At 42.1% G+C, this 15,127-nt stretch overlaps 1 protein-coding gene across 2 annotated transcripts in view; it reads right to left on the bottom strand.

Annotated features, from left to right (window-relative positions):
• The window catches only part of LYST (lysosomal trafficking regulator), a 736,927-nt gene that overhangs the window by 390,616 nt on the left and 331,184 nt on the right, over positions 1 to 15,127 (bottom strand). For both annotated transcript variants that reach the window (XM_040429442.1, XM_040429443.1), the window contains one exon: positions 14,655 to 14,832. In XM_040429442.1, coding sequence (XP_040285376.1) covers positions 14,655 to 14,832 — 178 coding nt within the window. The remainder of the gene's footprint in view (positions 1 to 14,654; positions 14,833 to 15,127) is intronic.

Genomic DNA, 15,127 nt, shown 5'->3' with positions numbered 1-15,127 from the left:
AGTGAGTAAACCAAACAGCACACTTAGCCCCCAGATCACCCCCCATCACCCCAATTAACCCCTGTCAATCACTAGTGAAAGGGAAAAAAGTGATCAGTGTAAACTGTCCCTTTTTTTCCCACTGGTATTGACTGTTAGGTTTTAGGATAGTTTAGGCCCCTTGGTTAGGTAGTTAGCGATCGTTTAGCGCCCAGTCCACAGCACCGCAGTCACTGATTCGCTGATTAGCATTTGTACTTTTATAGTATCTGTAAGTGATCAAAACTGATCACAGTCAGATCTATAATAGTATTAGTGTCACCTTAGCTCGCCCTCCACCCAAAACGCAGTGTTTGCCCGATCAGGCCTAATCGGTAGCCTACACGTGTGCGTTCACCCACGCCCGCCCCGCCGCAGTGACAAAAATATATATATTTTTTTTAATCACTGCACAATAACTTTACAAGCGCTGTGGCGATAAAAAAAAAAATCAGTTTTGATATTTTTTATCAATCGCAGCGGCCTCCGATACTTCGCTAGCCTCCCATTTGTAAGCTTGCTTTTTTTCTTAGGTAGCCTCAGGGAATACCCCTAAATTTAGTAGTCCAAATGTCAAACAGGGGGTATTCTTCTGAAGAGGCCTACAGGATTCTGACCCAGTCGGATGAGGAATGGGAACCCTCATCTGACAAATCTAGCGGGTCAGAATATGAACCTGTAGAAAGCAGTGGCAGTCTGACACAAAGTTCGGACGAGGAGGTTGAGGTCCCTGATAGCACCAGGCGTACCCGGCCCCTTGTTGCTAGACCACAGGTTGCGCAGGATCCGCTTCAAGGGCAGAGAGTGGGGCTGGCGCTGTCTGATTACGTGGTGAGGCATACACCAGCAGCGCAGCCCTCCCTGGACCTAGTACCAGCACTGCCATACAACATGGTGAAGTGGCGAGCACCAGAAGGGCAGTTGAAGCTGGTACGGTGGCACGTGCAATAGTTACCCCGTCGCAGCCACCGCACAGACAGGCCCGTAGAGCCCCTAGAGTCCCTGAGGTGCTGGCAAACCCTGATTGGCAGTCCCCAACTTCAGCTGCACCTGTAGTTCCCCCTTTCACCGCCCAGTCTGGAGTTCGGGTTGAGACAGCTCAGATCGGTTCGGCACTGGGATTTTTTGAGCTGTTCTTGACTGCGGAGCTCTTGGACTTAGTTGTGGCAGAAACAAATCGGTATGCCACTCAATTTATAGCCGCCAACCCGGGAAGCTATTATGCCCAGCCTTTCCGGTGGAAACCAGTCCAAGTTTCCGAATTAAAATAATTTCTGGGCCTTCTCCTCAACATGGGTCTAACCAAAAAGCATGAATTGCGGTCATATTGGTCCACGAACCCAATTCATCACATGCCCATGTTCTCTGCTGCTATGTCCAGGGCACGATTTGAGGCTATCCGGTGTTTCCTGCACTTTAGCGACAACACCACCTCCCGTCCCAGAGGCCAGCCAGCTTTTGACCGGCTCCACAAAATTCGACCCCTCATAGACCACTTCAACAACAAATTTGCAGATTTGTATACCCCTGAGTAAAACATCTGCGTAGACGAGTCCCTTATACATTTTACCGGGCGCCTTGGCTTCAAACAATACATCCCAAGCAAGCGCGCCCAGTATGGGGTCAAATTGTATAAGCTCTGTGAAAGGGCCACAGGCTATAACCACAAATGTATCCAGGAGGTTCCGTGGCCCCAACCACCAGTGTAGTGAGTCGTCTACACGAGCAACATTTCCCCAATGTCGTTGCTGGTACGTCAACCCAACCGTCACCCCAAAAAAGATGTTGTGTCTGTAGCAGGAGTGGAATAAGGTGTGACACCCGCTATTTCTGTCCTGACTGCCCTGACCACCCTGCCCTATGCTTTGGGGAGTGTTTCCGGAAGTACCACACACAGGTACACTTAGCATAGGGATTGCATCTCACAGGACAGGCACACAGGGATATTAGGGCCCTTTCACTCACAGCTGCTGCAAACCTCTGCTTTCACCAGGGACAAAGTGCATAATGTACTTCGCCAAATCTTTGGGCGATTTGCGCTTTGCACATTGTCCCATGGGGAAGGAGAGGTTTGTCCTATAAAGGTTAAAAAAAAAAAAAAAAACACTGGTAAGCAAAAAAGTTAACATTCTGTTCAAAAAGTTAAATAACGTTTATATGTTCCGTTCAAATGTTATTATAAAGTTAATAAATTTATTGCGTTGCGGCCTGGTTTTTTCTTTTTTTTACCTTCCAGGTGGACCAACCGATCGACTAGCTGCAGCACTGATGTGCATTCTGACAGAAGCATTGCGCTGCTGTCAGATTACACCAAAGTCGGTGTATGCGGCGCTGCAAGACGAGTTTTCTCCTCTGCAGTAAAAGATACGTTTGCCAAGGCATATGAGCTGAGGGGGCGGCGGTGTTCATATGCTTTGGCAAACACTTTGTATATAAAAAAATAAAAATAAATCCCGGCAATGATTTATTCATCCACATCGATTGATGTGAATGGAGAAATCGGGTTTGCCAGGGGATACGGGCTAAGTGGGTATGGATGTTGGGCGGAGCTCCTATGTCCTGTCAGACGCCTTTCCCCTCTTTTTTTTTTGGCAGATATTTTTTCATCCACATTGATCGATGCGAATGAAGAAATCTATGCCGTTAATTTTTTCTTTCAGCCCAGAGGCTGAACGAAAAAAAAAAAAAAAAAACATTACCCGTATGCTCAATATAAGGAGAATAGCAGAAACTCCTAATGCTGGCCATACATGTAATGATTGCAGAGACCCTCAAATGCCAGGGCAGTACAAACACCCACAAATTACCCCATTTTGGAAAGAAGACACCCCAAGGTATTTGCTGAGGGGCATATTGAGTCAATGAAAGATTAAAATTTTTGTCCCAAGTTAGCGGAAAGGGAGACTTTGTGAGAAAAAACAAAGAAAATCAATTTCTGCTAACTTGTGGCAAAAAAAAGAAATTCTATGAACTCGCCATGCCCCTCATTGAATACCTTGGGGTGTCTTCTTTCCAAAATGGGGTCACATGTGGGGTATTTATACTGCCCTGGCATTTTAGGGGCCCTAAAGCGTGAGAAGAAGTCTGGGATCCAAATGTCTAAAAATGCCCTCCTAAAAGGAATTTGGGCCCCTTTGCGCATCTAGGCTGCAAAAAAGTGTCACACATCTGGTATCGCCGTACTCAGGAGAAGTTGGGCAATGTGTTTTGGGGTGTCTTTTTACATATACCCATGCTGGGTGAGAGAAATATCTCGGCAAAACACAACTTTTCCTATTTTTTTTTATACTAAGTTGGCATTTGACCGAGATATTTCTCTCACCCAGCATGGGTATATGTAAAATGACACCCCAAAACACATTGCCCAACTTCTCCTGAGTACGGCGATACCAGATGTGTGACACTATTTTGCAGCCTAGGTGGGCAAATGGGCCCACATTCCAAAGAGCACCTTTAGGATTTCACAGGGCATTTTGTACACATTTTGATTTCAAACTACTTCTCACGCATTAGGGCCCCTAAAATGCCAGGGCAGTATAATTACCCCACAAGTGACCCCATTTTGGAAAGAAGACACCCCAAGGTATTTCGTGATGGGCATAGTGAGTTCATGGAAGTTTTTATTTTTTGTCACAAGTTAGTGGAATATGAGACTTTGTAAGGAAAAAAAAAAAAATTATCATTTTCCGCTAACTTGTGACAAAAAATAAAAAGTTCTATGAACTCACTATGCCCATCAGCGAATACCCTAGGGTGTCTACTTTCCGAAATGCGGTCATTTGTGGGGTTTTTCTACTGTCTGGGCATTGTAGAACCTCAGGAAACATGACAGGTGCTCATAAAGTCAGAGCTGCTTCAAAAAGCGGAAATTCAAATTTTTGTACCATAGTTTGTAAACGCTATAACTTTTACCCAAACCATTTTTTTTTTACCCAATTTTTTTTAAATCAAAGACATGTAGAACAATAAATTTATAGAAAAATTTATATATGGATGTCGTTTAGATTGAAAAATTTTACAACTGAAAGTGAAAAATGTAATTTTTAAAAAAAAAAATTAAAATTTCGATTAATAACAAAAAAAAGTAAAAATGTCAGCAGCAATGAAATACCACCAAATGAAAGCTCTATTAGTGAGAAGAAAAGGAGGTAAAATTCATTTAGGTGGTAAGTTGCATGACCGAGCAATAAACGGTGAAAGTAGTGTAGTACAGAAGTGTAAAAAGTGGCCTGGTCATTAATGGTGTTTAAGCTAGGGGAGATGAGGTGATTAATCAGTTTCTATGAGGAGGTAAGTTCTAGACTTGACAGCGGCGAATCAATGGATGTCGTATATCTGGACTTCTCCAAAGCATTTGACACTGTACCACATAAAAGGTTAGTATATAAAATGAGAATGCTCGGACTGTGTGAAAACATCTGTATGTGGGTAAGTACCTGGCTCAATGATAGAAAACAGAGGGTGGTTATTAACGGTACACACTCAGATTGGGTCACTGTCACTAGTGGGGTACCTGAGGGGTCAGTATTGGGCCCTATTCTCTTCAATATATTTATTAATGATCTTGTAGAAGGCTTGCATAGTAAAGTATCAATTTTCGCAGATGACACTAAACTGTGTAAAGTAATTAACACTGAAGAGGACAGTATACTACTACAGAGGGATCTGGATAGACATGAGGCTTGGGCAGATAAGTGGCAGATGAGGTTTAACACTGACAAATGTAAAGTTATGCACATGGGAAGGAATAATGCAAGTCACCCGTACATACTAAATGGTAAAACACTGTAACACTGACATGGAAAAGGATCTACGAATTTTAATAAACAGCAAACTAAGCTGCAAAAAACAGTGTCAGGCAGCTGCTGCCAAGGCCAATAAGATAATGGGTTGCATCAGAAGGGGCATAGATGCCCGTGATAAGAACATAGTCCTACCACTTTACAAATCGCTAGTCAGACCACACATGGAGTACTGTGTACAGTTCAGGGCTCCTGTAAACAAGGCAGACACAGCAGAGCTGGAGAAGGTCCAGAGGAGGGCAACTAAAGTAATAACTGGAATGGGGCAACTACAGTACCCTGAAAGATTATCAAAATTAGGGTTATTCACTTTAGAAAAAAGACGACTGAGGGGAGATCTAATTAATATGTATAAATATATCAGGGGTCAGTACAGAGATCTATCCCATCATCTATTTATCCCCAGGACTGTGACGAGGGGAAATCCTCTGCGTCTGGAGGAAAGAAGGTTTGTACACAAACATAGGAAAGGATTCTTTACGGTAAGAGCAGTGAGACTATGGAACTCTCTGCCTGAGGAGGTGGTGATGGGGAGTACAATAAAGGAATTCAAGAGGGGCTTGGATGTGTTTCTGGAGCGTAATAATATTACAGGCTATAGCTACTAGAAAGGGGTCGTTGATCCAGGGAGTTATTCTGATTGCCTGATTGGAGTCGGGAAGGAATATTTTATTCCCCTAAAGTGGGGGAAAATTAGCTTCTACCTCACAGGGTTTTTTTTTTTTTTTTTTGCCTTCCTCTGGATCAACTTGCAGGATGGCAGGCCGAACTGGATGGACAAGTGTCTTTTTTCGGCCTTATGTACTATGTTACTATGTTAATTGGGGATGTTATTTTTTTTTTTAAATGTGAAACTTTTATTTTTATAAAACCTTTATTTTTTTTTAGACCTCTGGGGGACATTTAACTTTTCTTTTTTTTTTTCACTATTGCTTTCTCTTGTAACTGGGGCTGACATAGTAGCCCCAGTACAAGGGAAATTACACCCCCCAAAGAGACTGTACAGCCTCAGTGCAGGGCTGATCGAGATCTGTGGAAGACCTGACAGCTCCTGCACTCACCCGGCCCTGACGATCACATGACCGCATCCTCACGTACATGTACGTGAGCGAATGTGGCTCCTTGCCGCATCCTCACGTGCATGTAAGTGATTGGATCGGGCGGGTGAAGGAGCTGCACCCGCCCGATCCGCAGCACAGGCCCGGCTGTTAATGATAGCCGGGCCCCTGCTGCGTCCGCCGGCATCGCTGTGTGCGGTGATACCCGCGGATTAACCCTTTCACGTGCGGCAGTCAGCAATGATGGCGGCACATGTGGGGAATACAGAGGGAGGGGGCTACCTCTGACTCCATCGCCACCCCTCGCCGCGCTAGAAGGGGGTCGATGGTTGCCATGGCAGCACCGATGCCTTACACAAGCATTGGACCTGCCAGCCTACGGAAGCCCATGAGGAAATTTAAAGAAAAAAAAAAGGGTTTAAAAAAGCCTTTTTTGTTACCTTACATAAACAGTGTAATACCAAGCTATCAAAAAGTCATACCAATTAAACCATCCTCTCATCCCGCAAGAAATGAGACCCTATTTGAGACAGTCGCCCAAAAAAAAAAAAAAAAATATGGCTTTCAGAATATGGAGACACTAAAAAAATATATTTTTTTCAAAAATGCTTTATTATGTAATATTATAGTCATATTTGGTATTGTCGCATCTGTAACAACCTGCTCTATAAAAATAGCTCATGGTCTAACCTCTTAGATAAACATTGTAAATAACAAAAAAAAAAATGGTGCCATAACTGTTTGCTATTTTTTGTTACCTTGCCTCCTAAAAAGTGTAATATAGAGCAACCAAAAATCATACACTGCTCAAAAAAATAAAGGGAACACTTAAACAACACAATGTAACTCCAAGTCAATCACACTTCTGTGAAATCAAACTGTCCACTTAGAAAACAACACTGAGTGACTATCAATTTCACATGCTGTTGTGCAAACAGGATAGACAACAGGTGGAAATTATAGGCAATTAGCAAGACAACCCCAGGAGTGGTTCTGCAGGTGATGACCACAGACTACTTCTCAGTTCCTATGCTTCCTGACTGATGTTTTGGTCACTTTTGAATGCTGGCAGTGCTTTCACTCTAGTGGTAGCATGAGACGGAGTCTACAACCCACACAAGTGGCTCAGGTAGTGCAGCTTATCCAGGATGGCACATCAATGCGAGCTGTGGCAAGAAGGTTTGCTGTGTCTGTCAGCGTAGTGTCCAGAGCATGGAGGCGCTACCAGGAGACAGGCCAGTACATCAGGAGACGTGGAGGAGGCCGTAGGAGGGCAACAACCCAGCAGCAGGACCGCTACCTCCGCCTTTGTGCAAGGAGGAACAGGAGGAGCACTGCCAGAGCCCTGCAAAATGACCTCCTGCAGGCCACAAATGTGCATATGTCTGCTCAAACGGTCAGAAACAGACTCCATGAGGGTGATATGAGGGCCCGACGTCCACAGGTGGGGGTTGTGCTTACAGCCCAACACTGTGCAGGACGTTTGGCATTTGCCAGAGAACACCAAGTTTGGCAAATTCGCCACTGGCGCCCTGTGCTCTTCACAGATGAAAGCAGGTTCACACTGAGCACATGTGACAGACGTGACAGAGTCTGGAGACGCCGTGGAGAACGTTCTGCTGCCTGCAACATCCTCCAGCATGACCGTTTTGGCATTGGGTCAGTAATGGTGTGGGGTGGCATTTCTTTGGAGGGCCGCACAGCTCTCCATGTGCTCGCCAGAGGTAGCCTGACTGCCATTAGGTACCGAGATGAGATCCTCAGACCCCTTGCGAGACCATATGCTGGTGCGGTTGGCCCTGGGTTCCTCCTAATGCAAGACAATGCTAGACCTCGTGTGGCTGGAGTGTGTCAGCAGTTCCTGCAAGACGAAGGCATTGATGCTATGGACTGGCCCGCCCGTTCCCCAGACCTGAATCCAATTGAGCACATCTGGGACATCATGTCTCGCTCTATCCACCAACGTCACGTTGCACCACAGACTGTCCAGGAGTTGGCAGATGCTTTAGTCCAGGTCTGGGAGGAGATCCCTCAGGAGACCGTCCACCACCTCATCAGGAGCATGCACAGGCGTTGTAGTGAGGTCAAACAGGCACGTGGAGGCCACACACACTACTGAGCCTCATTTTGACTTGTTTTAAGGACATTAAGTTGGATCCGCCTGTAGTGTGTTTTTCCACTTTAATTTTGAGTGTGACTCCAAATCCAAACCTCCATGGGTTGAAAAATTAGATTTCCATTTTTTAATTTTTGTGTGATTTTGTTGTCAGCACATTTAACTATGTAAAGAACAAAGTATTTCAGAAGAATATTTAATTAACTCAGATCTAGGATGTTTTATTTTTGTGTTCCCTTTATTTTTTTGAGCAGTGTATGTACCCTAAAATAGTACCAACAAAACTGCCACCTTATCCCGTGGTTTCCAAAATGGGGTCATTATTTTGGAGTTTCTACTCTAGGGGTGCATCAGGGGGTCTTCAAATGTGACATGGCCCTCCAAAACCATATGGCGTTCCATTCCTTCTGCGTCCTGCCGTGTGCCCGTACAGCAGTTTACCATCACAAATTGGGTGTTTCTGTAATATACAGAATTGCTTTGTTACTGGGAAAAAACTGCCAAAAAAGTGAAATTTCATCTCCATATTCCTTTAATTCTTATGGAACACCTAAAGGTTAACAAAGTTTGTAAAATCTGATTTAAATACCTTGAGGGGTGTAGTTTCTAAAATGGGGTCATTTTTGGTTGGTTTCTATTATGTAAGCCTCACAAAGTGACTTCAGACCTGAACTGGTCCTTAAAAAGTGGGTTTTGGAAATTTTCTTAAAAATTTCAAGATTTGCTTCTAAACTTCTAATCCTTTTAACGCTCCCAAAAAATAAAATGTCATTTACAAAATGATTCAAACATGAAGTAGACATATGGGGAATGTAAAGTAACAACCATTTTTGGAGGTATTACTGTCTATTATAAAAGTAGAGAAATTAAAATTTGGAAGTTTTTTCAAATTTTTGGTAAATTTTGTATTTTTTTTTTAACTCAATTTTACCACTGTCAAATAGTACAATATGTGACGAGAAAATCTCAGAATGGCCTGGATAAGTAAAAGGGTTTTAAAGGTATTACCTTATAAAGTGACGTCTGATTTTCTAAAAATGGCCTGGTGCTGAAGGTAAAAACTAGCCTGGTCTTGAAGGGGTTAATGACAGTATGGCCATAATGACACAGTATATACTGACTGACAATGAATTTAACCCCTTAGGGACCGGGCTCATTTTCACCTTAAGGACCAAGCCATTTTTTGCAAATCTGACCAGTGTCACTTTAAGTGGTGATAACTTTAAAACACTTTGACTTATTCAGGCCATTCTAAGATAGTTTTTTCGTCAAATATTGTACTTCACGACATTGGTAAAATGAAGTAAAAAATTTATAATTTTTATTTATAAAAAAAATACCAAATTTACAAAAAATATGTAAATAATTGCAAATTTCCAAGTTTCAATTTCTCTACTTCTATAATACATAGTAATACTTACAAAAATAGTAATTACTTTACATTCCCCATATGTCTACTTCATGTTTGGATCATTTTGGGAATGAAATTTTATTTTATGGGGATGTTACAAGGCTTAGAAGTTTAGAAGCAAACCTTGAAATTTTTCTGAAATTTTCAAAAACCCACTTTTCAAGGACCAGTTCAGGTCTGAAGTCACTTTGTTAGGCTTACATAATAGAAACCACCCAAAAATGACCCCATTCTAGAAAGTATACCCCTCAAGGTATTCAAAACTGATTTTACAAACTTTGTTAACCCTTTAGGTGTTCCACAAGAATTAATGGAAAATAGAGATACAATTTCAAAATTTTACTTTTTTGGCAGATTTTCCATTTTAATAATTTTTTTCCAGTTACAAAGCAAGGGTCAACAGCTAAACAAAACTCAATATTTATGGCTCCGATTCTGTAGTTTACATAAACACCCCATATGTGGTCGTAAACCGCTGTACGGGCACACGGCAGGGCGCAGAAGGAAAGGAATGCCGTACGGTTTTTGGAAGGCAGATTTTGCTGGACTGTGTTTTTGACACCATGTCCCATTTGAAGCCCCCCTGATGCACCCCTAGAGTAGAAACTCCAAAAAAGTGACCCCATTTTAGAAACTACGGGATAGGGTGGCAGTATTGTTGGTAGTAGTTTAGGGTACATATGATTTTTGGTTGCTCTATATTACACTTTTTGTGAGGAAAGGTAACAAGAAATAGCTGTTTTGGCACAGTTTTTATTTTTTGTTATTGACAACATTCATCTGACAGGTTAGATCATGTGGTACTTTTATAGAGCAGGTTGTCATGGACGTGACGATACCTAATATGTATACTTTTTTTTTTATTTATGTAAGTTTTACACAATGATTTCATTTTTTAAACAAAAAAAAAATCATGTTTTAGTGTTTCCATAGTGTGAGAGCTATAGTTTTTTCCATTTTTTGGGCGATTATCTTGGGTAGGGTATGATTTTTGCAGCATGAGATGACGGTTTGAGTGGCACTATTTTAGGGTGCATATGACTTTTTGATCGCTTGCTATTACACTTTTTGTGATGTAAAGTGACAAAAAATGGTTTATTTAGCATAGTTTTTATTTTTTATGGTGTTCATCTGAGGGGTTAGGTCATGTGATATTTTTATAGAGCCGGTCGATACGGACGTGGCGATACCTAATATGTATACTTTTTTTTAATGTAAGTTTTACACAATAACAGCTTTTTTAAAACAATAAAAAGGTGTTTTAGTGTCTCTATATTCTGAGCCAGATTTTTTTTAGGTAGGGGCTAATTTTTTGCGGGATGAGGTGATGGTTGGATTGGTACTATTTTTGTGGGCATAAGCCTTTTTGATCGCTTGCTGTTTTACTTTTTGTGATGTAAGGTGACAAAAAAATGGTTTATTTAGAACAGTTTTTATTTTTTTTATTTGTTCAGGTGTTCATCTGAGGGGTTAGGTCATGTGATATTTTTATAGAGCCGGTCGATACGGACGCGGCGATACCTAATATGTCAACTCCCCCCCCCCCCCATTTTTTACCAATTTTTTTTTACTTTACTTGAGGAAAATGACGTTTTTGTTTATTTTTACTTGAAACTTAATTTTTGGGGGGGGAAACTTTTTTTTTTCACTTTATTTTTTGTCCCACTTTGGGACTTCAACTTTTGGGGGTCTAATCCTTTACAATGCATTCCAATACTTCTGTATTGGAATGCATTGGCTGTATGAGTAATACTGTGTGTATTACTCATACAGCTTCCAGCCTGTGAGATTCAGGGGGCTGGATCTCACAGGCACGTCACATGAAGGCAGCGGCGATGCCTCAGGAAGGCATCGCGCTGCCTTTCATGCCATCGTGTCCCACCTACAGCGCCATGGGGACCCGATGGCATCACCGCCCGCTACACCATAAAAAGCTGCAAACCGCAGGTCTGAATTGACCTGCGGTTTGCGGCGATTGCCGAAACGGGGGTGGGGGGGGGGGGGGGGGTCACAGGTGCGCATTTAGCCAAGGTGCCTGCTCAACAATTTGAGCAGGCACCTTGTTCCGATTACTGCCCACCGGGCGGCGATGATCAGAAATACACATGACGTATCGGTACGTCATGTGTCCTTAAGTACCAGGACAACATGCCGTATTGGTACATCATGTGTCCTAAAGAGGTTAAAGGGAGTCTGTCACCAACTTCAGTCATGTGAAGCTGTTAATACCACGTTGTGGGTCACACACAAAGATAACACATGGTAATTTTTTTGCCACTTCTGTAACTGCAATGTTCTAAAAATGAAGTTTACACGCAAATGGGGTTTGCAAGTGCCCAGGGACGGTGTTTGCTGCTCAAAGTGCCCAGGTGCCTCAGTGTTACTCTGTGAAAACTCCTCCCCCTCATCGCAGTTCGCCTGTCCAGTATCTATTTTATGTGCCTATCACGAACACCAGTGCCGGCCCATGAATGCTCCAGAGGATAACCACTGTCGGCAGCGGTACGGTCTCCTGCTTGTACAATGGATGCCAGTAAGTGGCGCATGCACATTAGACTGATGTATGTCGCTGCCCACAGTAGGTGTCGTGGTACCATGTGTTTTCTGTGTGTGTGACCTACAATGTGGTATTAACAGCTTGACATGACTGAAGTTAGTGACAGACTCCCTTTAAGTCAACACACCAGCTATGAGAGATTTAGAAAGGATGTGCTATGTGGGCCCAACGTTTAGCAGAAACTGCAAGGAATTTTCATTTCACTAGAATCGTTTCTGTACCATCTGCTAGACCCTTAAAGGGGTTGTCCAACTCTTTACAAGTGAAGACCTATCCTCAGGATAGACCTTCACTACCTGTTCAGTGGGGATCCAACCTCCCACACTCCGTCAAATAGCTGTTCTTCAGTTTCTGTGCCCGAAGTCTACATCAGAACTTCCAAGCTCCATTTGTTGTGCAGTGGATGTTGCTGATGCACCACTGCACACCGTCACCTCAGTGGGAGTGGCACTGCAAAAACAAGCTTCGTTCATTGTACAACGGACAGAGCTTTGCAGATCTGGCGCCAACTTTTGGTGCTGGGGCTAATGTAGAACAGCTGATTGACAGGGGTGCAAGGTATCAGGGAGTCCTGTTGATCAGACTGTTATAGCCCATCCTGTGGAAAAATATAAAAATATTTTGTGCAAAAATATATGTTTCAAAATTATTAAAAACCTTAAGAAAAATAAAGTTGCCCATAATAGCTCTACTGAACTGCTATCCCTTTCAACTACCCCATACACAAGAATGTGTTTTCAGCTGGAAGAGGGGACTAAGCCAGGGCATGCCACTTCTGGCAGCATCTTATCGAAGAACAAAAAAATCTGGCATTTAAATTCAACATGCCCAATTCATTCTATCCACAATAGTGCCTGTAACACACGTAAGATGGACCCACTAAATTTGGCATGTTTGATCGACTTGTCACAGGCTTTAAACCTGTCACATAGCAATCTGAAGGCAGCATCTTATAGAATACGACAGAGGCAGAATGGGAACTTAAAGTGTCCCTTGAAAAAAGAAAAACTGTGGCCCCATTTTCTAGGCCGGTCCAAATTTAGATAGTATCTAAATATAGGAGGAGTAAAATATACTGTGAGACAGTTTATATCATGTAAAACACAGTATTTGGTTTATGGTATATTTTGCCCATGTGGGAAAGCACTACTTCAAAAAGAAGCCTCTTGGATAATTAAGACAAATGCAATGGGGCCTCTAGGCTTTAATGAAAAGAATGACGTAGCAGTTTTCATTTAGTAATATGTGCAATGGTGCTTTGTTTTTAAATAAATATTTGTATATTGTTGCCATGGTGATGACTTCATATCCTGCATAAAGAGACATGCGTGCCGCCACCACGTGGAAGGCCAGAGAGCGTAGTCAGCATGAAATGGCCGTCGTCTGTAGCTGAGTGAGTGCACGCATCAGCCACCATGTTTTAAATCTGAATAAAAAAGCTGAAAAGGAACTTAGTGAGTGCCTCAAGTTAATTATTCTTTCATACTACATGTGAACTTGGTCTATACTGCTGATAACCGCCTATGAATCACACGACAGGCGCATGAAACTCCATACATAGCCCATAAAGAGGCACTAGTGCCGACACCAAAACTATCTCGAATATATTATAACAAAGCTTGTTAGTTATACATTTAAATCTCTGTTCTTTGCTTAGCTATACACAATGACATTTTCAGTGATAAATAAACTTCTAGGTGTAAGAGTTTATACAGTAATATTTTGTGTTTTGTGCTGCACTATGGTATTTGGTTTTGCAGAGGCAGTATTTTGTGCTGCACTTTAGTATTTGGTTGTGCTGGGGCAGCCCTGTCTCCTTCTATTGTCCATGCCTAAATATGATGCCCCACTTTCTGTCAGTTTGGACCCACCTACAACAAGGGGCTACTTTTAGGTTTTTTTCCCCCCCAAGGCCACTAACTTCCCAGTCCACCCCTCGTCACTTATAAGAATTTAGAAAGCAGAGATTTAAAGAAAGCTATAAACAATGAAATGTAGTGCAATCTGCAGATAGCATGTCATAAAGCAGGAAGAACTGAGCAGATTGATACATAGTTTTGTGGGGATTAATTAATTTTAACTTGTAATTAAGTCATTTACATCTTTGCTCTTTCTGAGCTCAATCGCCATATTGATGGTCTTAAGTAATTGATAGCATTATCTGCATAGGGCCTCATGCACACGACCATTTTTCATGTCCGCATCCGAGCCGCAGTTTTTCACTTCAATGGGGCCTCAAAATATGCGGACAGCACTCCGTGTGCTGTCTGCATCCTTTGCTCCGTTCCGTGGCACCGCAAAAAATATATAGCATGTCCTATTCTTGTCTGTTTTGCGCACAAAAATAGGCATTTCTACAATAGGACACCTGTTCCGTTACGCAAATTGCGGAAGGCACACGGGCGGCTTCCGTTTTTGCGGATCCGCGGTTTGCGGACCACAAAAAACGGAACGTTTGTGTACATGTAGCCTAAGTGTGTAAACAGAGATTGCGGTCAGTCATTGATAAGACGGCACTTGTGTTAAAATGAACTCAGAAAGCAGAGGTATTGATTACGTTTTGTTGAATATTTAGATTCTGCTTCTCTAGAACATGATAACTGCATATAGCACTGGATTTCATGGTCACAGGTTCTTTAAGACATGCACAATAAGAGGGATAAACTAACAATTAAGAAAGATAAAATCTTACTTTCAGGACTCCTTGTTGAATAAGTGTAGATGGATGATTGACTAACACTATGAGGACATCGGCTTGTATAATTTTTTTCAAAACATCAGCTACCATGATATCGGGCATAGTGATTACCACTCCACATAAAAGGTTATAAAGCCCGCAGCACACAAGGTGCATACATTCATCCAATGGTCTAAAAGAAAAAAATAATATCAAGATTTCTTATATAACATTTCATAAGTACATTTGTTTAGTACATCATAAAAACAACTGTCAAAATTGCAAAGCCTGTAAACAAGAAAAATATCCTAACCCAGTATTAAAGGAGTCTTTAAAGAACTTTTTTCCCTTTGTATGTTTCTAACTAAAGAAATTTAAAGGATTGTTAATTCACTGACTTCATCTACAGTGGCCCTATTCTTCTAGTTAGCCAAGCATCACATGATCTCTGCTCTGATGACGTTCCGTGCACAAGCCTGGCCTGCAAG

This window comes from Bufo bufo, chromosome 4, assembly GCF_905171765.1.
Source record: "Bufo bufo chromosome 4, aBufBuf1.1, whole genome shotgun sequence".
Taxonomy (NCBI): domain Eukaryota; kingdom Metazoa; phylum Chordata; class Amphibia; order Anura; family Bufonidae; genus Bufo; species Bufo bufo.
The sequence above is the reverse complement of the archived record's forward strand: the minus strand, read 5'-3'. Positions and strand labels throughout refer to the sequence as shown.